This window comes from Mollisia scopiformis (genome assembly GCF_001500285.1).
Source record: "Mollisia scopiformis unplaced genomic scaffold LY89scaffold_16, whole genome shotgun sequence".
NCBI classification, from domain to species: domain Eukaryota; kingdom Fungi; phylum Ascomycota; class Leotiomycetes; order Helotiales; family Mollisiaceae; genus Mollisia; species Mollisia scopiformis.
The window spans coordinates 738,316-763,851 of record NW_017263596.1 but is presented as its reverse complement, the minus strand read 5'-3'; the positions used below and the strand labels follow the sequence as shown (position 1 = coordinate 763,851).

Below are 25,536 nucleotides of genomic sequence, written 5' to 3'. Positions count from 1 at the left end.
CACCTGCTGGCAGCTGTGATGTGAAGCGAAAGCTCATAAGACGTCGTCGTGCAAGATCTCTTGCAGCTTTGAAGAGTGGTGTGATGTGATCAGATAGAATTCTTGCAGCATGAGAATACAGCATTGGGGCTGCATTTTAGGCGGTATGGGCTGGACGGCGCTTTAATACCCTGTTTTTGATTTATGCATTTTTGATGTCTTGGTGGCACAGCTTAGAGCATAGCGGTTAGAGTTTTATGATTCATAGACGACAATGAATTCATGACTTATGATCTATAATCTAGTATACTTTCCCCATGAACATGAGATTTGATTCCGACAGCATTATACACCAACAGTGTTTGAATTATCCGCACAGCTGAAAACTGAGCCAAGACCACCCGTCTTGTACGAATCAATGATGGAAACGATAGTTCCATAGCTGTGATGGTCAGTGAGTGGATGTATCAAGTTAGACGTGGGAAGACTTACGTTCCGCCAACCAGCAGAAAGACAGCAATAGCAGCAAGCAATACGTGCGCAGCGTAGGCAAGTTTCTGCTTGAATGTGCCAATTCTGTAGTGCTTATACTCATACATCCAGAAGCAGGCCGGAAATAACAAGCTCATCGGTACGAAGAACAGAGAAGCTTCGAGGGACAAGATATAGTTGAAGACGGGAATGGCTTCGGCAAGGATGAAAGCCAAAATGCCGACACCGGCATTGCAACCAATCCAAGTAGACCAGTGAATCAAGCTGTCGGCTTGGAGATGCTTGGTATTCCGGAGTAGACGGACGAACAAGTATTTGGAAGAGGTGTGATTGAAGATTCCAGCACTGACCACGAGACTAGGAAGTGCAACACCATAAGCGACTTTCTTGAGAAGAGGGCCCGCACTACCCAGTGACGGACTAGCAATCCATTGGCCACACCATCGGTACATGACCATTGAAAAAGACAGATAGATAGACCCCACAAGGGCAGCGACAATAATAGCAGACTTCTTGAAATCTTGGGGCCTGCGCATTTCGGCAATAACGGGAAGGTATCCTGGGCATCCGCAACTAGAAACAAATATCGAACAAGCGGCTGTGATTCCGGCTGCGAAACTTGGGTAAGCAATGGTATAAAATCCCAGCTCGTATGGTCCAGTTTGAGGCGCAGCAGCGGGACGAGATTTGAAGGTAACTCCAATGACAACGACTAGGACACCAGCCATGACAGAAATGAATCCGATAGTGAGTGGCCAAGTCATTTTGCCCCAAGTTCGAATGCAGGAGAATATAACGGTCAAGACTGTGCCCACGAAGGTGAAAGCTACGGAGCATGCACCGTGATTGGAAAGTGCGTTGGAAGCGATCGAGATTGCCAGAAGACTGCTGGCGGTACAGAAAATGAATGCGATCATGAACATGACGCCAACGAACTCTCGTCCGATTGGCCCCCAGAGGACACCTGCCATGTCAACAATAGCTACAAGCTGTTAGCGATGATCATGGCGTGACCTAACATCTCGGACTTACTGTGACATTCTGGATGTTTGTTTCGAAAGTTTCCCGCTACGATGGTGGTATCTTCACATAATCTTGTAAGTAAGGTATCCAGAGCAAGTAAACCGGGGAAGACGAACAGCAGTTCAAAGCTTGAAATCCGACAATACATAGACCTCCACCAACTGCACCCAACGTGTGGAGAGCACTAGGAATGCCTAAGACTCCCGTAGCAATTTGAGTCTTGATGAAGATAATGATGGCTCTCTGCCATGTGACAGTTCGAAAGTCGACTCCATCAACATTAGCCTTAAACACTTCTCGGTCCTCATCCGAGATACTTCCAAGCTTGAAACTGGGATCTCGCAGGATAGGTTCCTGCTTCATTTCGAAGTTTATCTTCTCTGATGGCGTCGTCATCGTGAGTTGCGAAATGTCATGAACGTGACTAAAAACAAAAGTTAAGACGTGGTCCGGGAATCAGCAGGACTTTATTTGTATCATAATCCCAATTGAAGGAAGAGGTATCGGATCATAGTCGGAGTCTTCGAATACCTGGATACCATATTTTTTGGGTCACATCTTATCTCCATCCCGACAGACTGTGCCCTGGTTACCAAGCCGTGCGTAGTGGATAGATAAGCTACGAGCTACAACTTGTTTAGAATGCCTCTAAGATAAGAGTCAGCTCTAAATTATATGCAGCTGACAGGGACCTAGATTTTGTGGTCACGGCTTTGGTAATTGCCGTCGGTAGAGACATCCGAGCACAATTCGGAAAGATGAGTAGCTTCCGAACCGCGCTAGCTAAGCGAGGTGGCAAGGGGGGAGCGTCTTATCTTGACGGCGAAAGTGGGTAACTAGCGAAGGAGCGGAGCACCGAGAGTTGATCAACGTACTTTGGATAGTATTTAGGAGTTGTTGCGTCGTTCAGTTTGCTAGGTTCCGCTTTCTGACATACCACGATTGTCGGATGCTAAGCTTCTATACCACAAGTTCACGATACCAAGTTGGCTTGAATTGTGCAGAGTTCTGGGCTTGACTCTATTCATTGCGTGACCTTGTCTCTGTAACTCTGCCGTGTTCTACACTCATCGAGCCTTCTTCAATATGCCTGCAGCGTCAGAACAAAAGACTCCGAGAAAAAAAATCCACCTTAACTTCTTCGAAACAGCATGTACTGGAAATCATGAATGTGCGGGACAATGGAGGTATGAAAAACCAAATATTGTAGTAGATCAAAATACTGACTTCCTTAAAAGCGCACCAGGAGACAATTCCCGGACAAAAGATCGTCTCAAATATTACATAGATCTTGCTAAGCTGGCCGAAAAGCACAAGATAACGTGCATTTTCTTCGCTGACACCTACGCCGGCCATGATGTCTATGGTGGCAGTATGGACGCTGTTTTGAGGGCCGGAACTCAAGTTGCTCAATTAGATCCGTTGGTCATCATTTCAGCCATGGCTGTAAGTATCTTGAACTATGGACCAGACGACATACTAACAGATTATAACAGGCTGTAACTGATACTCTTTCTTTTGGTGTGACTGGAAGTACAAGCTATATTCCTCCTTTTCCGCCTGCTCGTACTTTCAGCACACTGGATCACCTGACCAATGGAAGAATCGCATGGAATGTAGTTACGAGTTGGTCAAAAGCCGCAGCAAATGCTTTCGGAAGAGAACTTGTACCTCACGATAAGAGATATGAAATTGCAGAGGAATACATGGATGTTGTGTACAAGTATGTTTTCGTGACCTTTGTGTTCAGTTGAGCTTACTTGCCAGGCTGTGGAACGGTTCCTGGGCAGATGATTCGGTCCGATGGGATGAAGTAAACAGAGTTGCCTATGAACCTTCTCGTATCAAGAAAATTGAGCATAATGGTAAGTATTGGTTCCCAATGATTCTAGGGAGACAGGCTGACAGAGTGGGGCAGGCGAACACTTGAAGCTTTCAGCACGCCATCAACTCCACCCTTCGCCACAGAGAACGCCAGTTCTTTTCCAAGCTGGTACATCAAAGTCGGGTATGGTATTTGCAGCTAGACACGCAGAAGCAATCTACATTGGGGGCATGATACCATCACAGGCTACAGCTCAGATCAAAGTAAGTTGCCGTCTCACAAGTCCCAGATCTGTTTCCAAACTAAATGTACAACAGAACACTCGAGCACTAGCCGCAGCAGACGGGCGTGATCCTAGTACCATAAAGTTCTTCGCAGCCATATCACCTTTCATTGGTCGGACAATGGAAGAAGCGCAAGCCAAATTTGACCTTGCAGCGAAGCATGCCGACATCATTGGAGGACTTGCCCAGTTTTCTGGCTACACCAGCATAGACATGTCCAAGTATCCTCTGGACGAAGAGCTCAAGCTCGATACTTCGAAGCCAGCGGAGAGTATCGTGCAAGGCTTTTTGGGCAATTTTGTGGATAGTATTGAAACTGAGAAAGAACCGTGGACGCCAAGACGCTTGGGAATGAATATAGCACTTGGTGGTTTGCATCCCAGTCCCGTGGGAACACCGGAAATGATTGCCGATATCATCGAACAGGTATTTGCAGTGACTGTGGAGTTTATATGATCAGGCGCTAATGTACATGATAGTGGATCGATGAGGCAGACATTGATGGTTTCAATATTGCCTATGTCAGTAATCCAGGAAGTTTCGAAGACGTAGTGAGTCTACTACGACCCGTTCTGATTGAGCGAGGATTGATTTTTGAAGACTATGCTGTTCTGGGTGGAACATTTCGAGAGAATCTGCTGAGACAGCTAGGTCAGCATGCTTTAAGAACCGACCACTATGGCAGTAAGTTCAAGTTTGAAGAAGATGAGGCTGTGCTGGGAAAGGATACGAATGGACTGAAGACGAAGAGTAATGGTGCTGTCTGAATTTGAATCTTGACGATTGATAACAGTTCCTCAAGAGTGTCAGGTGGCCTCAAGACTATATTGTGACAACCCGAAGACATTGTCGTGTGGGTAAAATCTTACTGTATCTCCATACCCCACGTTTATCTCATTGAAGACCCATTACCACCAGCCATATTGAGAGGATACGTATCAAGGTCAAATGGCTCAAACCCAACAGAAAAGTCTTGCCCGTTTGGTGGCCACTGATTGAGAAGATCGATGACTTCCATATCATTGTCCATGTCCGTATCAAGACCTTGGTACTGCTCGAAGTTGGGTTCTGCTGGTAGCGATCCAAGTAGATCACCCGACTGATACTGCACCTGTTCCATGCCGATGGCAAATGCTCCTCCAGGCTGTTGAAACATCTCGTTCACTATATTTTGACCAGACATATCAGTCACAATGCGTGAGAATTCCTGTCCATCTTCTCCCATGGCAACGGATGGTAGACTTGAGGGAATGATTGATTTCAACGAAGCAACCACTTGCCGAGGTCCATGATTCTTCCCCTCAGCTAACGGGCCAATCACGTTGTGTTTGACGGCTTCGAACGTGTCGCGGTATTTCCTGGCTGCAGGCCAGCGCTCGGTGATGACAAACAGAACAATACTATAAGCATTGATATCATTGCTTGTAACGCTGCTAAAGATCTGTTCTGGGGAGATCCACGTGCAATAGATGAGGGTGAGACCTGAGATTGTAAGCTCGAATTGCCATAAAATAAGCAATCTGGAGAGAATTACCGGCCATGAATACGGTCTGCAATGCCATTAAAGAATAACCTACAGCAAGTGTGTGATGCAGACGCTTGTAAGTCTGGGCTACGCCACCGCATACTTCCGCGAATCTCTTCAAGAACTGAGGATTGACATGAGGTCTTGATATTAGTGGATAAAAGAGCAGCCTGTGGCATTTGTAGTAAAAGATCATCTGGAATGCAGGTGTTAGCGCGAACATTGAGGAGTAGTGATGAGCCAAGAGTGGCTCGTAACAGATTCTAGACACTCACTACCATTTCGTATTAGCAATGCTACAGTCTACTGAAGATGGGGTTATACGGACCATAACAATCGTATCCATCAAAAGGGACAACCTCTCGATCAACCTGCCTCTTCGCATCCAAGGGTATCAAGCTCTTCCACTTCTCTAGCTGGTCAAGATAGAACTCAATTTCTGAGTCTGTAACATTCGTGGCTTGGTCCACGCGATAGATAGTCTGTTGGATACTCGACTCGATTCTTCGCAACCGAAGAACGTGCAAGAAGGCGGTCAGAGATGTTGACTGGGTTCTCACCTCATTCGGATCTATTTTTGATGCTTCCTCCAACGCCTCAATATCCTGACAGCCTTCTTCTACATCGAGCGGGAGCTGAACATCGATATCTTGATCGGCTATGGCAAATGGTCTGCCAAGAGGAATTGACACTTGCCTGTCCATTGTGTAACATGACCAGAAAAGCCGTTTCCTCATTTCAACGTCTAGACCCAATTTGTTCATGGCTGCAATTTGTCTATGAAGTCCTAGGTCTATGGCAATTCGCTAGATGATGGATGAGCTGTTGGGAGATATAAGGAGGTTAAGATACAGGACATACCATTGCCAAGCCAACGTACGCCCATGCTCCGGGACCACTGTTGGCCCGCAAGCTGAAGACAGCAAGAAGCAATAAAGTAACAACCGACCTCGTGTCGTGGTATCTCAGCATCTCATCAAGATCTTTCAGCACTTCAGCTTGATGACGTTCTGGAAAATATGAACGACCAGTCTCTCCTGTTGTCTCTAAGAAACGGCCAGCTGTTGCATAGATCAAATGCAGCGTACTCCGTTCGTAGGCATTGGTGATAAAGTTTCGTCTTGAATGTAGGTCCCGTATCCATGCGGAGTGCAAGACTGGATAACGGGTGGCAATATGTTTCATGTATCCGTCAAGAAGACGATCTGCAATATACGGTGGGACGTCCGACAAGGGAAACTCTGTTGAACCGTCCTTCTCTGGAGTATAGGTAATTTGACTCGGGCTGAGGTCTTCTCTAATACTGTACTTCTTTCCCTTGACGATGGAGCCGACGAGTCTGCCCATCGTGATTTGCGAAGTGGCACCGATATACCCTCCATTAGTCTCAAGCGAGAGATCTCGCAAGATACGCACCATTGAATCTCCGTCCTCACTGTCACTTGACCTTGATTCCATTTCACTGAACGAAAATGCTGAGTTTTTCCTTCTCGAGGGACTAGTCGCGGAAGGATCAGACCCGAAGTTGGATACACTTCCACTTTCAGGGATATTTCGTACATCTCTCAGATCGTAGGGATTGAACGACGAGACTTGGTCTATGAGGTCTTTCTTCGCCAAGAACTCTTCCAACTCAGCGACTCTCTTCTCCAAGGTAGCTACATAATGGTTTCTGCCAAACGGCATCGGCTTCGGAGGAAGGACATATTCGCACGTCAATCCCAGACGCTTACACTTGGAGCACGTAGGGTGAGAGCCATCGCACTGGCAGAGAGGATATCAGTAAGGATTACCAAGCATCAGAAAGCTTCATACCTTCTGCTTCCTCTTCTTGCAACGTTGGCATGCAAGTGCAACCCGTGATCGCTTGGCAGGTCTCATGTCTCCTGACTCTTGCATATCTGAGTGGGACGCCGGTACTGAGCTCCCCATTGTCTGCTATTCTGAGGACAAACTTGGGTCTGGGTTATCGTACTCTGCATTTTGACAAAGAAAATAAGATAAAAGACTGAAACTACATCCTTTGCTTGCGATCACAATCTGGGCTGCTCTTATCAGCCCCATTTTTGCCTTGATAAGCACCTGGTGGGCAACGAGCAAAAATAGAGTCACGTGACAGCGAGGTAGGCTTCAAGGAGAAGCGCTCAAATCGATCCAAAGTCTATGTTGTGATGTCAGTATGCAAGAGCTGTCTGCAGCACTGCTGCTATCCGGAGGCCTCTACTGACAGTTTCACTACAATCCACTCTTGAGTATTCACGTGACTGCATCTCCACCGCAGGACCTTGACTCATCAATTTTTCGGATTGAAACCAAGAGAAACAATTTGGAATGAGGCTCATCCAAAAAACAACCTCGAAGCAAAGTTCGACTTACCTTACACACGATACCTCGTCCAACGCTTATCTTTCCCCCTTTCTCGCTTCGCTAACGCCATACTCCATTTTTGCCTCGTGGGGACTGTAAACTGTCAGAGGCTCGACCGCGGCACGGATTCCGATAAATAAACTACATTGATACTTAATGTGGAGTTCGATCCCGGTCCGCAGACCTGAAAGAGGCGTCGGGAAGTTGACTAGCTTCCGTTGTGCATACTTCATCCCACTCTCCGATTCCTGGTAACCTGGCACCGGAACCGATTCGAGATACCTAAGGGTTCTGCGATAAGGGGTACGCTCAGGTACTGTCTTGAACACCTGATGTCGATGACGGTTGTGAATGGAGTACATCCGTCTGCATCGTTAGTCGTGTGGATCTTCCATCCTTAGCTGTGAGCTAATGTCGTAATAAATTGTGCGTGAGCTTCTATGAAGCATCGTCAGTTCTGTCGAGTTTCGCGTGTCTCCCAATAATTTTGTTGCTTGATGGACTTATACATCTGCTTGTTCACGAACCCGTAGATATGGCTCCGAAGAAAAGGATACAGTTATGCTTCCTAGAAACCGCATGCACAGGCTCGTACATGGCCTCTGGTCAGTGGAGGTAGGATTCAGGTTGCGAAAGGCCTACCAGGTCACTGACATTCTACAGATCGCCTACAGATAATGGCAAAACCAAAGACCGCCTCAAGTACTACATGGACTTGGCGAAACTCGCTGAGAGAGGCAAAATCACCTGCGTTTTCCTGGCGGATTGGTACGTCGGTTTCGATGTATATAACGACTCGCTCGATGCCATGCTCAAAGCTGGACATCAAGTAGGACACCTTGATCCGGTACCTATCATTTCTGCAATGGCAGCAGTCACCGAGACTGTTTCGTTTGCCGCGACTGCTAGCACATCTTATGTCAATCCCTATATTCTGGCGAGGCAGTTCTCGACACTGGATCATCTCACCGAGGGCAGAGTTGGCTGGAACATTGTGACGAGTTACACGAAAGGTGCTGCAAAAGCGATGGGCCATGAACAAGTCGTGCCGCACGATGAGCGATATCTGGTCGCGGACGAGTATATGGAGGTGGTATACAAACTGTGGGAAAGTTCTTGGGCACCGGATTCGGTCGTCTGGAGTGATGAAGTTGCCTTTGACCCCACCAAGATCAAGAAGATTGAGCACAAAGGTAATAATGTGTGCCCCACGAATCAATGGAGTCGGTGTCGCTGATGTTCGTGTCCAGGAAAATATTTCAGCGTGTCCGGTCGCTCACAGCTGCATCCATCGCCACAACGAACACCAGTATTGTTTCAGGCCGGAACTAGTAAGAGCGGTGTCCAATTTGCTTCTCGCCATGCTGAAGCCATGTTCCTCAATCCTTGCACAGTAAAACAAGCAAAGAAAGTGATCGCAGAAGCGCGGGCAGCAGCGGCTGCCGAGGGGCGGGATCCGCAGTCTTTGAAATTCTTCCCTTGTATTGTTCCGATCATTGGTCGCACAGAAGAGGAGGCGTGGGACAAGTATGAGAAGGCGAAATCTCATGCAGACATCATTGGTGGTCTTGCACAGGTAAGAAGCATGCTTCGGCGTTTGAGATAGACGATATTTTGACACTTCTAGTTTTCTGGATATACCGGGATTGATATGACACAGTTTCCTATGGACGAACCTTTTTCGTCGGCGACCCTTAAAGGAGGCCCTGGAATCCAGTCGGTTCTGAACGCCTTTGAAGCTAGTACCGAGTCAGCAGAGCCCTGGACACCACGCCGCTTAGGTCTTCGTATGGCCCTTGGTGGTCTTCACCCGTGTCCCGTTGGAAGTGTTGCGCAAGTAGCAGATGTATTCGAAGAATGGGTAAACGACGCAAATTGTGACGGCTTCAATGTCGCCTATGTCAGCAATCCCGGAAGCTTTGAAGACGTCGTTGATCTTCTACGACCCGAATTAGTAAGAAGAGGGATGATGTGGGAGGATTATGACTTCCCTGGTGGAACGTTTCGAGAGAACCTGTTGGGCCAGAAGCTGCTCAGAGAAGATCATTGGGGTTCGAGATATAAATATGGTAGGGCGGACGTAGCTTCACCCGCCGTGCAAAAGGGCGATATTGGGGAAATACCAACGATACAAGAGCAGAAATTTCCTACACATAATCCTCAACCAATAGCTACCTGAAAGCAAGCTCTTGTTTACCAATCTCAAGGTCAATGGCACGTGACAGTGGTCGTCTTGCTTGGCCACTTAATCCAGCAGGCTCCAAATTGAGTCTTCATTGCACTTCATTGCACTACCTTTGATGATGCAGATCTGAACAGCACAATCCATCTAACTGCTAATAGAAGCATTTTCAGCATCGTCAGCTCGAACGTATCTCAAGGTTGCACAAGATAGGAAGGAGTAATGGAAGAAGACACAAAAGCATGGACGGCACTTGCCAAATTGTACCCATGACATTGCGCCTTCCTGGGGCAAGCTCCAAGAGCAGAAAACGTTTCTCGTCCTGCGTTGCATGTTGTGATTATAGACCATCATTCAACCAACATTCGCTACAACCGAATTGTCGATACAGTCTATTGCACTATCTCAGTCATTATCGCTATATCCAATCCCACCACCTCCAGCTCGAATCTCAGAAGCACAAACGCTACCACAATGGGCAATCCGATCAAAGCCACGAAAGCGAAATGGGCCGAAAGGAAAGAGAAAAGACGCCAAGAAAAAGAGAAGCTCGAGGCAGAGAGGGAACACAACGCCGTGGTCAAGAAAATCAAGCAACAGCCATCTGAGTCCTGTCCGTGTGAAGAGTCTCCTTGTGCAAGATGTCGCCTCTTGTACTTTCTGCGCTCGAATCTGAAGGATCGATTTCAGCCACCAGAACCAGATGTCAAGCATCCAGCAAGAGCCGTAAGGCAACAGATAACACATTGGGTCAAGGATCCGAAATCTGCCATCCCGAAGATGAAGATCCTCTGCTTACACGATTACAACGAGGATTCTCTGAATTTAGAACGCCATATCAGCGGCTTGATCAGCTGTCTTGACGATGGACATGAATTCAAGTTTGTGGATGGACCTATAGAGCTCAATGATGATCGTGGTGAGAACATACCAGTGCTCGCGCAAGGAACAACAACCTGACATGCTCCAGGTACTCACTATTCATGGTTTGAAACAAGCTCTCCTGCCGATATATTGAATGCACACGAAGTCCTCGAGAGAATAATTGCAGAGGATGGCCTATTTGACGGAGTTCTCGGGTTCGGTCAAGGTGCTGCTCTCGCAACGTCTTTCATCTTGCAACGCCAAATTGAGAGAAAGCCCCCTCTCTTCGACTTTGCAATTATGTGTTCGAGTATTATTGCCCCAAGCTGTGACGATAATTTTGCACCGGAATTTTACCCGGCAATGTGGCTCAAGTACGGGGTAGACATCCAAAAACAAGTCAAAGAACATCGAAGAATAATGGCTTATCTTGCAGAACCATCACCAGATTTGCCAGCTGTGGCAGATGTGAAACAGACACAAGACTCAGAAGCATTACATTTGGGCGGAGCTTCGACCCAGAACGCACAGCAGGACCCAACGGCCCAGATTGTGAAGGAGCTCACAGCAGCTTTGATAGCTGGGGATAGCGAAATCAGTCAGCAAATATACGATATGCAACCAGACGATTTTGTGATGAACGCTGAGACGATGCCGCGAATGTTTCATCCCAGCCTCACTCGAGAAAGAATCCACACTCCGACCGTACAGACTTGGGGAAGCAACGATACTTTCCGCACACATGCTAAACTCGTCAAGCAGCTTTTCGACTCCTCGGGTGTGACTCTGGTAGTGAATCACGATGCCGAGCATAATTTCATGATGCAGGATCATTACTTCTACGATCTGATCGAAGATGTTCAGAAGGTGATGAAGCTGGCATTGCTACAAAAGTTCTGCATCCATAAGCCACTAAAGTACTTCGAGGGAACTGAGCACCAACACATCCCTGGTGAACGGCTGATATGGCAGCGGGATACACAAGGGACAAGGGTCTGAAGTATTCAAAGCTGTACCAATTTGTTCTGACAAAGTTGGACGTAGTTTAGAGCATTGTTTGAAGCATAGAATGCACAGCGTAATCAGAGATCAGCTCACTTGAGCTCGAATTTCCATGTCCCATTGCAGATGTTGATGAGTCCTGTCCGTAGCTGCGCGCTTCCAAAATCGTGGACACTCTTGACTGTGCCCAAAAGCGATCCGCGTATGCAGCTGAAGATATACTATCAAACTTAGGGCAGAATTTGACCGGGATAGAAACAACTACAAAATATCAAGACAAGGACTCTATATCTCGTCAGAGCAAGTGACTAGTAAGATTGTTCGCTTGAAGGACTACTAAACCAAGGGTCTACTTACGCCAGAGTCACTATCTCTCAGGATGAGACATATGAATAGCGATGCCTCTAGTTGTCCCCTAGTTTCCAAGATACGAGAAAGAACGAACAGGTACAGACAATAATTCTCGGCATCAAAGTAGACGAGACACGAATTGATCATCGCATCTCAACCACAACTGCCTTCTCACCTCTCAAGACATCACATCGCAAGCATCAAGGAGATTCAAGAATTAGCTATATTCATTACAGTACCGCTACATCTCGTAGACGGTCGTCCCAACGCCAAGGCTCACTTTTGTTCATCCCATCCCCTTAAAAATAACGCCAGCAATGGTTGACCGACGCCGAGTAATGCACCTCCTTCGTAAAAGAGCAAAGAAATTTTCTGAGACCAAGCTGCCTGTAGGCGCTGCCGCTCTGGAAACAAGCCTCCCCTCGCTTGCAAATATGTCTTGCGCTCATTAATATTCTACATCCGCTGTCCATCTCTCATATCAGACTGTAGGAGGTCATAGCTCAAGGCTTTCTTGGCGTGCTGATGATCTGCTCTTGCGGCGATGTTGTTGTACTTCCTGGTAGTCCTCATCGATGTCATCCTCCGCATAGTGTTCTACTATCGGTTCCTCATCTTCTTCCTCCACCTCGCTGTCAGATTGAGCCGAATCAGTCTCTTGTTCGCTTTGCTCGTTCGAGGCATTTCTAGCCGCCGAAGAGATGACGAATCGTGGAATAGTCGAAGCCGGAGACGAAATTGAGTAAGTTGCTGCAGCAACGTTACGACCAGGAACAGACGCGACTTGACTGTCTCGAGACAGGTCACGATTGTACTGAAGAGCGTCACCATATCCATCCCAGCTGGATCTTAGTCCTTGAGTACCTGGTTCAAAACCTCGCTGCTCTGGCACATCAGGAGGGGGCTGTGGATCTGAGGTCTCTCTGTCGTGGTGATCGCTGTGGATGCCGTTGACCCTGGGTTCATTCTCAGGCTGCAGGCTTCCGTCAAGATTTTCGGGCTCATCCTCATCAATGGGGTCTTGAGTGTTATCCAGATCCACCGACGCTTTGTCATGAGTCAGTGTTGTAAGGTCTCTCTCATCCTCCGAGTCCTCCGAGTCCCCCGAGTCAGAACTTTCAGAAGGAGATGACTGTGTGCTCGGTCGAGGAAGAGCCGGCAAGGTATATTGATCTTCCGTATCATCATATCCGACAGGAGGACCATCTTCTTCCTCGTCACTTTCTGACTCGTCGGCTCCATCTTCCACAAGGGGTGCGTCGTCTTCAACGCTCGATGCAACGATGTCCAGTTCACCATTCTCGTCGAGCGCTTCGCCAAGATCAGGGTAATTGTCTTCAGGTTGTAATTCTGGAGATTGGTCATTGTCTTCTTCTGCATCAACATCAATGTCCATGGCTACGAGCGCTGGTTTGGCATGATCTGAATCGTCACCTTGATTCTGTTCAAGGTTTTCGGCGTCCGATTCTGGCTCAGGGCGAGATTTTTGCTCCAAATTCTCTTCTGGCTGAGTTGTATGATCAACACTGGCGGCATCATCGCTCTCCGTCACTCGCTCTGTGCTAAGTGGGTTGGTTATTACCTTGGCTTGAGTTGTTCTTGCCGGTGTCAGCGGCTTCTTCGCAACACGCTTGGCCTTAGGCTTGCCGGTTTTCATTGATTGCATAGTCGAAAGAATGTCGTCACTGCTTTCGCGTTGATGCAGACGGCTAGGGCCGCTCTCTTGACTCTCGCTCTGACCAGTTTGTCGCATGCGTTCATGGAGCTTAGTCTTCTTGCGGGGAAGGGAATCCTGCATTAATCCAGGTTTCTTGGCCTTCGCGATACTGAGTCTGCCCGTGCTTGTACCCTCCCCGTTGTCTGCCACATCCTCTGGTTCATCTTCGAGGAAGATCCCGTTTCGGTCGTTAAACTTTCGTGGTGTAGACTTTCGTTTCTTAGTGATCGACGGTTCACCGGATTCGTCTCTGTCACGCTTTTCTCCTTTCTTCACACTCTTCGGCTCAGCCCCATTTTTGATGTCAAATCCGTTAGGCTCGTTAGGAGCAGCAGTCTCGAAAGCCTCAATGAGAAACTCAACGACTGCCTGGAGTTGCATGTTTTCTTGGTTGGGCACCTGCTGTCTGAGTCGTCGAAAGCATACCTTTAGGGCCATTCTCTCGCCTTTGGTATAAAAGTCATCACGCTGTATCAATACCCAAGGTATCTTACCCTCTTGTCCAGCACCACTGTCACGGATCGCGTACAGGAGTCGGAGCTTCTTGTCTGCGCTCATAGCACGTGCGTCCTTGCTTGCTTCTCCGACGCGCCATTCCGTTTCTGAGATTGGAGCAGTCGCTACTGGATCAGCGATGACAGTGCTCTGACGGTCTTTGAGTGCACTCCATTTTTGCTGGCATTGGAGGCGGCTTCTTGTATAGCCCATCTTCTCCGAGATCACCAACCAATCGATCGATGGCTGATTGGCGTTTGCTCGTTTACGAGGGTTGAGAGAGGCTTGCTTACGCTCGCGGGTGTCTTCCAAGACCTCTTGAACGAGGGTCTTCAGCCTCTCTTCCTCGTCCTTCCCCCACGCACCTTCTTTCATTTTGTCGCCACAAACAACATAGTCGCGCCAACGATCACGGACGTCCTCATTATATTTGTTCATCATGGCTCCAATCTTTCTCCATTTCGCAGGGTCCGACTTGTGAACCTCATATAATCTCTTCAGTTCTTCGTCCTGCTCTTTGGTCCATTTGCCGCGAGACTCCCAGTTGTGATAATTTCTCCGTAAGGTAGTGATGATTTTTACTCTGGGAATGCTGGGCATCTGGTCGCAGATGTAGTCCACAAGATGCTTTGCATCATCCTTGATTCCCGCCTGGATCTTGTCGTTTAGGGTGTGCTGTGTCATCTCGTTCTCTTCTCGCCAGGATCCAACATGTTGTGCGAGTTCTGCCATCTCCTCATCGTTGAAGCGTCTATTTGCGGTTGCAAAGGCAGCTGGTCGACCAGTAGATTCGCTTTTTGGTGTCTTAGACATCGCGCTTCGCTTGGGTACCTGCCTTGGGGCCCTGCCGCTCTTGGGGGTTCTAGGTGGTAACTTCGAGGATGTAGGCTCATCTGTAGGAAGGCGGCGCTTCCTCTTCTCGCTGGATATATGAACTTCGGGTACATCCGGTTCAAACTCACTTCCCGAGTCTGACGCAGAATCATGGTTTGGATGGCTCGCTGGAGTAACCTTGGGGGACTTGCGAGCGGGAATTACGACTTGTACCCGACTTGGTGTCATGACTGGTGTTTTGGAGGGTGGCAAGGTTTTTGTCCGGTTTATGGGTGTAAATGCAGGTGTAGGCCGACGTCCGCTAGGTGTTGTTTGACTAGCTTGAGATTCTGGTTCTCCTGTAGTGTCATCCTTCAACGGTTCTTGCACTAATCTCCCCGCAACTGCGCCTGAACCTTCCTCGTCCTCATCGGTACCATGTGGAGCTGCCTCGTTGCTTTCTTCGGCTTCGACTACGTCTAATTTATTTGTAAATCCGAAGTTCGTGAGTGGCGGCGTTCCTGCGTTTTCGTTCTTACCCTTTCTTTGTCTCTTTCGTGGGTTGGGAACAGCATCCGAAGCTTTTCGCTTACCCAAGGCCTTCTTTGACGGTCGCTTGGGAGTGTTGGCATTCTCTTCCTCCTCATCCGGAGCAAGCGAAGCCATCGCCGCATGCGGTACCGAGGACCATGCATCGCTTTGTATCTGTGCGTCGATGTCTAAGTTCTCTTTACCTGCATGTGATATATTTCCGCGGGCTAGGGCAGAAGTAAGTGGCTGATGCAAAGCGGCTGCTGGGTCGTCATCATCTCCAGCAAGCTCGTCTAGAAATCGTCGGGTAGCTGTGGATGTCTTGGGTTCTGGCTTCGCGTTTTCGATTTTTTCGGGCAAATTTTCTAGCTCTCCAGAGATAACATCTTCTTGTGTGTCCTCAACAGTGAGGGGAGACTTGATGACTTTCTTTCCTCTGGGCTTAGACTGCTTTTTTGCAGCAGTAGCAGTAGCACTTTTGGACAGTCTGCTTTGCTTGATCAAGTCCTCCATGCTAACATCATTGTCTTCAACAAGATCTTCCACAATCTCTGGCAGTGGTGCGCCCTTCTTCTTGCGATTTGTGGGCTTCGTTCCATTAATCTTTCTGGGTTGTTTAGTCTTGGGCGGAATAACTTTGGATATCTGCTCTTCTGCGGCAGATTCGCTAGTATTCAAGGCGCTTCCAGAACGTGTTTGACGGCTAAGTGGAGCTCCAGAATTACTTTCCCTACCAACCTCCGAGAGTGCTGTCTCAGCCGCAGGTGTCGTATTTCGGGAAGATCTCCGCTTGGCTGGGGCAAAGTCGCTTTCGCTGTCTTCGGGTGCTGGAGTTTGCTTGCGCGTTGATCTTCGAATACCGGTCGCATGCTCCGTGCTTTTCCCTTTACTCTTTCGCTCTTCCTTTCGGATGCCATTGACTGTAGCGGGGCCATCTAGCTTTCCGAGTCCCTCTACTCCAAGATCCTCGGGCTCCTCACCAAGCTCCTGAAGTAGCTCCTCTTGAACTTGTGATTTTTGTGCAGGTGCGTTCTTAGCCTTAGACTTGCCACCTGCCTTACCCCGCTTTACCTTCCCCTTCGCCTCGACTTTATCTTTCTTCTCCCGAATACTGTTAATTGTAGAACCCTTAACTTCTGGGAGTATGTCTTGGTCGTCTTGATTGTGCGGCTCGCCATTAAGCTCTTCTCTCCTGCTGTATGTGCTGTCGAGTTGGCTCGCCGACTCGTCTTTATCTTGATCGAGTTCTGCCAATAAGAAGCTAATTAGCATATCTTTGACCCTTTCGGTGGGTTGACTTGTGCACTTACGATCGCTTTCGGTTTCATCCTTCACAGGCTGCGCCTGAGAGGAAGAAAACATCTTCCCAATAATGCGCATCATTGTGATTCAGCACCAACATCCTCTGTTTGTGCTGTTTCACACTTAGGTTACCCGGGCGAGGTTCCCTAGGAGTTACCTTAGGAGATCGATCTCGACCGCAATTGAACGAAATCGAAAGGTTTGAAAGACGCGTCTAGTTCGCGGAGCGTGAATCTCGAAATTGTTTTTCTTTACTCCATAAGGCTGCGCACGTCCCCTCCAAAAACGTGACTAGACCTGGTATTCTGGCAGTTGTACTTCTCACCGCCTCCGATAACGGATAGCGCGATAAGGGGCTCACCGCCTCCCGAAGTGGGTAGGGCAATAAGGGGCTCACCGCTTCCCGGAATGGCAGGGCAATAAGGGGCAGTTCTCATTTTCACTGCTTCCGGAAATAGATAACGCAACAAGGAGCAATTCTCATTCTCACCGTTTCCCGAAGTAAGTAGCACAATAAAAGGCAGTTCCAATTATCACCGCCTCCGAAAATAAGGGCCAGCCGCCGGACTTCTAAAGCACTTAGTGAGCGGTCATATTCACGAACAATCAGGCTTCAAATATCTTAATACGTGATAAGTGTACGGCGGACTGTAGTACACTAAATCCAATTACAATCCTGTAAGTCTTTTGGTTAATCGTCCAGTGTTTGTTCTTTCATTTGCTAAAAATTCTTCTATAATAAGGAAACACTGGACGAGTGGTCGTGCTTGTTCTAATTTTCACCGCATCCGAAAATAAGTGCCTTGCGCAATATAGCACCGCTTCCAGCTGTCCAAAATAACCGACACACGATCAAGGAACCCGAATTGAGGCGGATTTTCACCGCATTCGAAAATGAGTAATGCGATAAAATGTAGTTTTGATTTCATTGCTTCCGATAATAGGTAGTGCAATGAGGGACAGTTCTAATTCTCATTGCTTTCGATAACGAGTGGCGTGATAAAATTGCAGTTTTAATTTTCACCAAGGGCGCAGCCGATAAGGGGCAGTGCGATAAGCGGAAGCGGGGTCGGGTCCGCCCCTCCTCCCCTTCAGAAAATAACAAGGCTAAATAAGATTAAGAATAGTCTAGTATATTGTTGAGACATATGATATTTTTGAGATAAGTACTTATTTTTTCTATTTCCTGTACTGTTGCTGTTTACAATTCTAGTTTGTTTTGATTAGAAGTATCCCCACGGGAGCAGATTATCCAGGATTTGTCTAAGACTCCTGATTAACTACTGGATAATCTTGGACAAAAGCCGGATAACGACTTCATCCTATGTAGGATTATTCATTCAAAAATCTAAGAAGTTCTAAATCCTGGAGAAAGACTGGAAATACTGCCTTATTATTGATCCGGCATTCAAAGCCTTTAGAGAAATTCAACTAAATGTATGCATTAGATACCTACTAAGTACTTGAGGAACATAAACACGCTAGCTAAAGTAAACAAACTCCCACTTTCTCGGCCTTGGCTCACTCACTCGCTATCTTAACTTCCACTATCTTAGATTTCACAGTAAGTCTGCATTATGCATCTCTCTTGTCTTGTTTCTTGAAAGTGTGTATGCATCTCCTCCTTCAACTCCCTTCCAACCCAGGTACGTGATACCGTTTACAGCATCAACTCACAGTACTAACTCTCCTCTAGAACGCGTTTATCACACAAGCAGGAATGGAGGGCAGGAATGCAGCGCATATATACACAGAGTTCAGGGGAAAAGTCAAGAAGCTAGGGATCGCATCCACAATCAGGCATTCGGGCACTCAAAGTAACGGATTTTGCGGCCAAAATCTGGATAAATTCTGAAAAAAATCCTGGTTTCGCACAAGATATTTTCTGTCCAAAATCCAGCTGGATAATTCCTAGTCAACGACTAGATAAGTTATCCAGTAAATGTCTGGTTGTTGCTACCGTAATGTACTACTTTGTCCTTTCCACCCTCACCTATGATTGTCAATGCTGATTATTTATTGATCAAGCACATTTTTCCTGGAAATAATATTCGAAATCCTGTATGTTGTCCAAGAGTCGAACCCTCGCCAGCCTCCCCTCCTTCGAATTCAAATAGTGGCTCTATCCTACAGGTACAGATTTCACATTTTTGGTTTCCCTACCTTGGGCTTCTACATGCTCGCTTTGAGAAACAGTACCTCTCTCTTCCACGGTCACTTATGATTTCCAATGCTAATTGTCTCTGAATCAGGCTAATATGATGCTGTTGATAACGTCCGAAAACATCCATACTTTCTCTAAGAATTAGCTCCCCGAATCGCTAGCCTTCCCTCCTTCGAATTCAGATAATGGTTCCTACCCAACGATTAGCTCTAGCTACCATACAAATCCAAACAAGTCGAAGAACGCACCGCTTCTCTGCCCAATCCATAATCAAGTACGCAGCTACAAGCGGTGGCCCAACATAAAATACTTGCGCCCAAGTCCGCCGAGCGGTATTGAAGAAGGCGTTTCGAAGTGCTCCCGCTAAAGGTCGCTGTTGATTTGCACAAAGCTCATAGGTGATGATGTTCTTCTGCTTGGGAAGCTCTGAGAGCCTGGTCAATTGGGTACGCTTCGAGTGGTACAGCTGGGCTAGAAGCAAGAAAAGCTATTGACTTACTTGGATGTCCCCAAGAGATCACTGGGAGGCTAGATTTACAAATCTTCAGCAAAGACTATAATCATGGTAGACACAATATACTTACATTCCACGAGGTCTATTTGGATTGGGGCTGTAATCCATCCTGTGGCAAAAGGTACCAGTACCTGGGGAACACTTCGGGCAGCTGCTGTCCTTATAAAGACCGCATTTGTGCCCCGGCCCTTCCCCTTGTCTCCCATGTTACTACGTGGCTTCATTTCGGATCCTAGGGTAAAACGAAATGGCATTTGAACAATTTTTAGAAACTCGCGCTTCGATAAACAGCGTCGCGCTTCGATAAGCCTCACCCACTTTCTGCGGTACATGTGCCTTTGCTCCGCCGAACAAGCATGGTTGGCCCACGATGGGCTCCTTCGATATGCTTACCTATTCAACATATTTCAGCCTCTATACACGAACCCTCTTCATTCGCTCAGACATTAATCATCAGGAGATTTCTATTCTGCATGTCGAGTATTCTGGCAAGCACATTACTCAGCGAGCAATCCAGCTCTCAGACAGCCCCGCCCCCTTCAACCTCCGCCCCCGCTGCAGCATACAAGCCTCGGATTCGACGCAAATTCCCCCGGACGAAGCTAGGATGTCTCACATGCCGCTCGAGGCGAAAGAAGTGTGATGAGCGGAGGCCAATCTGTAAGACCAACTTCCGTCCTCGGGGATAACCAAAGCTGATCCGAGTATAGGTCAGAATTGCGAAAAGAGGAAAGTGGCTTGTTCATGGCCCGCTTTGACTGAACAGAAGGATGAAGAGGCCAATGATAATGTTTCTGAAAAGGTCAGTCCACGGTCAAGGAGCAAATGCGGAATCTGACTTCGGAGAATAGGAAACTCTGAGCAACAATCAGGACAGAAGGACTGATGAACGACCAACAAACCACAATTTGCAAAGTTTCACACCAACTACAACATCAATTGTCCCTGTCTCGTCAAGATCCAGCCCCTCGTCTACTGGATCGTCAAGTAGACCCTGGTATATGCAGTGGTCCCTACCCTACAATCCCCATATCCTCCAATCATCCGGGTCTCGCCTCCTATTCGATCGATATCTCTCCCAAACATGCAATGCTTTTAGCATTACCCCATCCTCGAAGAATCCCTTCGCATCTTACGTCCTCCCACTCGCTTTGTCAGATGAGCTGTTCATGAGCTGTGTGCTGGCTGCTTCGGGCGCAGATATCTGCTACGATGAAACAACCGATTCTCATACTAAATCAGTTACTTGGTCCCATTATTCCCTTGTGGTACGTGGCCTACGAAACAGGCTGTTCAACAATACTACTGAAGATGTTGAAGATGTCTTACACATACTACTGCTCACAATGATGCTCCTCATGATCGAAGTAAGTCCAATTCAGTCCCTTCGTCTCCTCACGAACTAATTTAACCACCCAGATCATGGCCGCCACCCCGGTGAACCTAATATTCCACCACCTCCTTGCAAGCCGACACCTAATCCACACCATCCTCACCTCACCCACCCTCCTAACCGCTCCCTCGCACCTCTCTCTCTTCGGGCACCTCTTCGAACTCTACTCCTTCCGCTGCCTCGGGTCCTCAATCCACCCAGTCACCCAGCTCCAAACCCCCATCTCTCACTCCATCCTCGACCTACACTTCTTCATCGGCAACTTCTCCTCCACACCCCAATACACTTTCTACTCCTCTATATTCGCCGAACAAGGACATCTACTCTCCGCTTTCCTCCCCGAAATATCAACCATCACCAGCCAACCCGTCACCACAAAAGAAACCCACGAACACCTCTCCCACCGTCTCAGAGCCTGGCTTCCAACCCCTCTTTCTCCCGAAAAAACAACCAGTTCAATACTCTACCAGAACGCCCTCCTCCTGTATCTCATTACGCTTACCTCGTCCCATCCTCTTCCTACCCCGGAAATCCAAATCCGTATCTCAATCTGCCTCCCGCTCCTTTCTTCTCTGTATCCGTCAAGATTAGAAGGGATAGTTCTTTGGCCGTCTATGATTATTGGGTCTTGTTTGACAACTGAAGGGGAGAGGGAGGTGCTGAGGAAGGCGTGGGGAAACGCGAGGTATAAGATGAGGACGGTGGTTTGGGCGCAAGAGATGTTAGAGGCGCTTTGGCGAAGGGGGAAGGAAGAGGGAGGGGAAGATTTTTGGGGGCCGAGGGGGTTGGCGAAGGTCGTTGAGGAGGAGGGTCGGTGAGATGTCATTGTGGGTTGGACTTGCTATGTATATATACCGAATCATTCTACTCAAAACTTTAGCTAGAAATAATGTAAGCATCCGCCCGTTCCAGGACATTCAAACCTTTTTCTTCACAACTCCTTTCGACTCGGAAAAGCAAAACCGCAGCGTCTCGTACGAACGTGTAAATGTCTCGATTCTACGGCAACCAGCTAGCTATCTTGTGCTACATGCCTAGAATTGTGTGCCAATACCCCGTATGTGGATCCCTCAAAGACCACACTTTTCACATAAGTGAAGGAAAGTAAAAGTCTAGCACAAATTTAAGCTCTGTGTCCCAACTGTCGAAGTCTGTAATCACTAGTAAGATCTTATTTGAACAGGATAATAATCTGTCGATTACAAATAGTTTCTCCGGAACATCCAGCCAACCCAGAAAACATCAAAATCACACTATCACACTCTCACCCACTCACAATTCCAAAGCTAAATTAAAGGGTATCAACACAATTTCGTTCCTTTTGCCTGCCTGTCTATACCGGCCAACACCCCCATCCCCACAAAACGCCCACAAAATGCAGAACAAACAAGCCCCCCTCCCCTCCCTTTCACAAACTCTTCTTCTTCCTCAACTTATTCTTCCCCGCACCAGCATCCCCCACCTCACTCCCCCTCCTCAACAACAGTCCCCCAACAAACCCCCTCCTCCCCCTCGGACTCGGCTCATCCTCCAGAAAATAACTCTTCTCCTCATCCCTATCCCCTCCCAGAATCATCTCCTCCTCCTCCTCCTCATCCTCCACCTCCACCTCCACCTCCCTTCCCCTACCATTCCGCCCCACCAACGCCCTCAAACTCCTCTTATGCTTCAACACCGCCACACCGGTCTCCTTATCCCACTCTTGCACCTTGAACTCCGCCGCCAGTGGACTGGCAACCTTCTCCTTCTCCTCCCTCTTGGTTGCTTTCCAGCCCACCAGATCACGCAGGCTCCTCTTAGGCTTTAATTCCGCGACGTCCTCTGGCTCTGGCTTGAATTCGTTTGCCAGAGGACTTCCCGGCTTGCGTTTCAAGTCCTGGCTTGGCTCGACCGGGTCAGCTATCTTCTCCTTGTCCTTTCCCGCGCCAGTCATCTTCTGGATAAACGATCTCTTCTTCCTTAATTTCGGGCCCTCGGACTCTTCCTCTCCCTCCGTCTTGGGTAGGAATTTAGAATCCCTCAACGTGAGGTTACTCAGCGAGGAGTGGCGTCGGACAACGAGCGGTGGAGGCGGTGGTGGAGGTGGAGCGAAGGGATCAGACTTTAGGAAGGCCATATTGTCCGATGCGAGCGGTTTGGCGTTCGGGAAGAAGAGGGGCCGCGGGATCAGGGCGGAGATATCCTCCTCTGGATTTTCCGGGAGGATGGGGGGTTTGAAGCCAAGGGGTTTGAGGCTCGGTTGGACATTGGAGAAAAACGGACGTTCCCAGGGTGGGATGATCGTAGAGTAGTCTACGTTGGTATCGGATTCAGCGTCGTCATTAAGTTTGGAGGTTGGTTGGGACTTTGGCCTTTCTGGGCTGGCAGGTTTAACATTAGATTGGGATACGGGGCTCGATCCTTCCGGATTGGTAGGGCTGGACGATTCGGGCATAGTGGACGTCAATATATCTCGGGACCCGTTGTACCTGAAGAAGAATTTTACTATTTTTCTAGACCTCCATCCTTCATCAAACACGGATTGGACCGGTTGTTGATCTGATTTCTTAGACTTCTCATAAACCTTTTCCCATCTTGCTTTCATGATCGAATCCTCCGGGTTCTTACCATTCTCGTCCAGAACATCAAGTCGAGGTATGTGAGGAAGATTGGCAGGAAGAATACGATGAAAATTCGGCTCGCCTGGGAGAGTATCGCATTCATGGCCTAAGGTCAGCGCGAAATCGATTTGGTTCTTGGCGTGCTTCAGATAATTCTCAAGGCTGAGAGTAATCTTTCGCCATGAGTGCTTTCCTTTGAGAAGTGAGTCTTCGATACCGAGAATCGCCTCTGGTCCATCCTTTTCAACCGCCAAGATCCATCCAAATATGACTTTTCGGTGCCAGTGTAGTTGCTTAATCGAGATCTGATCACTCGGGACTGAGAGGATGACGGGAGGGTAGAGCGTATTGAGCATTGCCAAGATTTCTTGCCTCGATAGCCAGGGTTGTTTGAGTTCGTTGATCATAATCTTAAACAAGTTAGCAGCAGACTTGAATTCGCCCTGGAAGAGAAACATACCCATATACGTAGCCCGACATACATTTGCGCGAACCATTTTTGAAGCTCCATCTCAACATGCTGCATTCTCAAATACCATGCCAGTGTTATTGGGTTTTGCTTCAATCCATCCTGCCATGTGTATTCTGTAATTCCCCATCTTCTTCCTGCTGCTCGTAATTGTGCTCTTCTCGTGAACTCCAGATCGCGTAGATAATCTAAAGCTTTGAGCGGGTTGCTGAAGTCGGCCTGTTCATACTCGGCAGGAAAAGCCTTCAAACAGAAGTCTTTGATATACTCATATGGTAATCCTGCTGGCTCCGCATGCGGCTTCTTCAGATATCTATCTTCTACAGGTGGCGGTGGTGGATCTACAAATCGTACTTTTCGTAGTCGGGGCTCATGCTCGGGATTCATGTGATGATCGAGGGCGTGGCCGATGGGCTGTGTTACATTCAGGGGGACAGGTTCGAGCTCGGTTTGTGCTGATTGTTGTTTCTCCTCTGTCCAAGGTCCACTATCTGTGAAAGAAGACATAACCTGCGTGAGCAAGCGCCCTTCTGGATCCAATTGCCACCATGCTTGAGCGTCCCTCAAGGAGGATGGCTTTTGCCCTGTAAATATGTTGTTAATATCGATCTATCAGAGTCAGGGACGCAAGTTGCCAACATACCTGAGTTGAAGCTAAACATGGTTGTCAAGGGTAGCTCGGCAGCACATTCTGGGTGTAAGACGTGATGTAGAATCCAAGGTGGTGCCTCATGAGGATGTTGATCTTCCGAAGAGATCGTTGTGGTTGGCGAGGTTGGAGTTGTTGAAGCCGAGATATCGGACCCCACGATAGAAGCCGAACTTGTAGACATCTTTTCGATTTTAGTCGCAGCCGCGACTAAGACAATCCAAACTTCGAAGCCAAGTTCCCAAATGTCACACCCTCAGCAGTCAAAGATGCTTCAGCTGCAACCACTTCCACTCCAGTGGGTGCTATTTTGTCGTATTGCCCTTTTCCACAGCCAATTGCTCTACATAGAGTAATATTGTTCTTCTCCAATTGTGTTGCAAAGCTCGATTCAGTATCTTCACCCAAAACCTTCTATCACGAATCAGGATGACACCAAATCATCAAGTGGTAGACGATAAGGGATAAGACCAGGCTCAGGTTGGGCGTGAGGAGTAATTTTATCTCATATCCAAAAGCAGTGTTGATGTCCAGTACTTGCAAACAGATAAAAGAAGCAAGGAGATCGTGTTGTAGAAAGGGGTGGAGTTCTGATAGAGGGTCTCAAGACACTGGTACATGGCATCTCTATATTGTATCAGAAGACAGTGAGGTTCCCTGCCAGAGTAGATAAGAAATATCCCGTCGATGTTCACTATACTTCGGGCAGTTCTCCTTCCCCTTGCCGGTTATTCGACATCTGATAGGTCAACAGTAGTCCATTTGGTCGGGGTGCATTAATATCATGCATTATCATAATGATGCAGACGAACCCTAGTCAGTCTTTCGTTGGTACCGACTCGATCCGTCAACGGGATCTGGAGTGATGAGGGGTCCTTCCCGGGAGAAGATCATGCAAGCATTCTGAAATTGTCAGGGGTCGTGCACTTCCAGTCCGAACTAATGCTCTGAGAACTTCTCATCAACATTTTGAAATTGCAGAAAAATCTACAAAG

General features: G+C 47.9%; 9 protein-coding genes across 9 annotated transcripts; 4 read left to right on the top strand and 5 right to left on the bottom strand.

The window, feature by feature from the left end:
• Nucleotides 1-324: 324 nt before the first annotated feature.
• On the bottom strand, nt 325-1,877 carry LY89DRAFT_649504 (uncharacterized protein; the record flags this gene model as incomplete). The annotated part of the gene is made up of 4 exons (XM_018212064.1): nt 1,611-1,877; nt 1,504-1,554; nt 472-1,453; nt 325-421 (listed from the first exon to the last, which is right to left on the bottom strand). Exons 1-4 carry the CDS (start codon nt 1,855-1,857, stop codon nt 325-327), a joined length of 1,377 nt encoding a protein of 458 aa, XP_018069268.1. The 5' UTR covers nt 1,858-1,877.
• A 703-nt stretch (nt 1,878-2,580) lies between these two features.
• On the top strand, nt 2,581-4,743 carry LY89DRAFT_751546 (putative monooxygenase, DszA family; the record flags this gene model as incomplete). The annotated part of the gene is made up of 7 exons (XM_018221227.1): nt 2,581-2,681; nt 2,733-2,940; nt 2,991-3,217; nt 3,262-3,359; nt 3,413-3,582; nt 3,637-4,029; nt 4,083-4,743. The coding sequence occupies 7 exons, from the start codon at nt 2,581-2,583 to the stop codon at nt 4,368-4,370; spliced, it is 1,485 nt and encodes a 494-aa protein (XP_018069267.1). The 3' UTR covers nt 4,371-4,743.
• LY89DRAFT_649498 (uncharacterized protein) lies at nt 4,065-7,047 on the bottom strand. The gene is made up of 5 exons (XM_018212063.1): nt 6,944-7,047; nt 5,990-6,892; nt 5,458-5,934; nt 5,138-5,324; nt 4,065-5,085 (listed from the first exon to the last, which is right to left on the bottom strand). Exons 1-5 carry the CDS (start codon nt 7,025-7,027, stop codon nt 4,493-4,495), a joined length of 2,244 nt encoding a protein of 747 aa, XP_018069266.1. The 5' UTR covers nt 7,028-7,047; the 3' UTR covers nt 4,065-4,492.
• A 703-nt stretch (nt 7,048-7,750) lies between these two features.
• On the top strand, nt 7,751-9,674 carry LY89DRAFT_751536 (xenobiotic compound monooxygenase, DszA family; the record flags this gene model as incomplete). The annotated part of the gene is made up of 4 exons (XM_018221226.1): nt 7,751-8,110; nt 8,159-8,688; nt 8,746-9,071; nt 9,123-9,674. The coding sequence occupies exons 1-4, from the start codon at nt 8,031-8,033 to the stop codon at nt 9,672-9,674; spliced, it is 1,488 nt and encodes a 495-aa protein (XP_018069265.1). The 5' UTR covers nt 7,751-8,030.
• Nucleotides 9,675-10,151: 477 nt separating this feature from the next.
• On the top strand, nt 10,152-11,680 carry LY89DRAFT_783963 (uncharacterized protein; the record flags this gene model as incomplete). Its single annotated transcript, XM_018222740.1, has 2 exons — nt 10,152-10,596; nt 10,648-11,680. 2 exons carry the CDS (start codon nt 10,152-10,154, stop codon nt 11,538-11,540), a joined length of 1,338 nt encoding a protein of 445 aa, XP_018069264.1. The 3' UTR covers nt 11,541-11,680.
• Nucleotides 11,681-12,119: 439 nt separating this feature from the next.
• Nucleotides 12,120-16,963, bottom strand: LY89DRAFT_720347 (uncharacterized protein). The gene is made up of 2 exons (XM_018218561.1): nt 16,761-16,963; nt 12,120-16,697 (listed from the first exon to the last, which is right to left on the bottom strand). Exons 1-2 carry the CDS (start codon nt 16,831-16,833, stop codon nt 12,391-12,393), a joined length of 4,380 nt encoding a protein of 1,459 aa, XP_018069263.1. The 5' UTR covers nt 16,834-16,963; the 3' UTR covers nt 12,120-12,390.
• Nucleotides 16,964-19,050: 2,087 nt separating this feature from the next.
• LY89DRAFT_671308 (ubiquinol-cytochrome c reductase complex ubiquinone-binding protein) lies at nt 19,051-19,538 on the bottom strand (the record flags this gene model as incomplete). Its single annotated transcript, XM_018213209.1, has 4 exons — nt 19,051-19,108; nt 19,165-19,350; nt 19,416-19,436; nt 19,501-19,538. The coding sequence occupies 4 exons, from the start codon at nt 19,536-19,538 to the stop codon at nt 19,051-19,053; spliced, it is 303 nt and encodes a 100-aa protein (XP_018069262.1).
• A 293-nt stretch (nt 19,539-19,831) lies between these two features.
• LY89DRAFT_720345 (uncharacterized protein) lies at nt 19,832-21,641 on the top strand (the record flags this gene model as incomplete). Its single annotated transcript, XM_018218560.1, has 4 exons — nt 19,832-20,090; nt 20,141-20,232; nt 20,282-20,797; nt 20,850-21,641. Exons 1-4 carry the CDS (start codon nt 19,904-19,906, stop codon nt 21,639-21,641), a joined length of 1,587 nt encoding a protein of 528 aa, XP_018069261.1. The 5' UTR covers nt 19,832-19,903.
• A 590-nt stretch (nt 21,642-22,231) lies between these two features.
• LY89DRAFT_735965 (uncharacterized protein) lies at nt 22,232-24,725 on the bottom strand (the record flags this gene model as incomplete). The annotated part of the gene is made up of 3 exons (XM_018220069.1): nt 22,232-23,833; nt 23,884-24,476; nt 24,536-24,725. 3 exons carry the CDS (start codon nt 24,723-24,725, stop codon nt 22,232-22,234), a joined length of 2,385 nt encoding a protein of 794 aa, XP_018069260.1.
• Between the last annotated feature and the right edge of the window lie 811 nt (nt 24,726-25,536).

Excerpts from the sequence above, each read along its gene's own strand:
- LY89DRAFT_649498 (XM_018212063.1), bottom strand. The coding sequence starts at position 7,027 with ATGCAAGAGTCAGGAGACATGAGACCTGCCAAGCGATCACGGGTTGCA. Across the intron at positions 5,935-5,989 it reads CGTACGTTGGCTTGGCAATG|CGAATTGCCATAGACCTAGG; the intron begins GTATGTCCTGTA and ends TCCATCATCTAG. Across the intron at positions 5,325-5,457 it reads TTGATGGATACGATTGTTAT|ATGATCTTTTACTACAAATG; the intron begins GGTCCGTATAAC and ends CCTGCATTCCAG.
- LY89DRAFT_720347 (XM_018218561.1), bottom strand. The coding sequence starts at position 16,833 with ATGATGCGCATTATTGGGAAGATGTTTTCTTCCTCTCAGGCGCAGCCT. Across the intron at positions 16,698-16,760 it reads GGATGAAACCGAAAGCGATC|AACTCGATCAAGATAAAGAC; the intron begins GTAAGTGCACAA and ends TCTTATTGGCAG.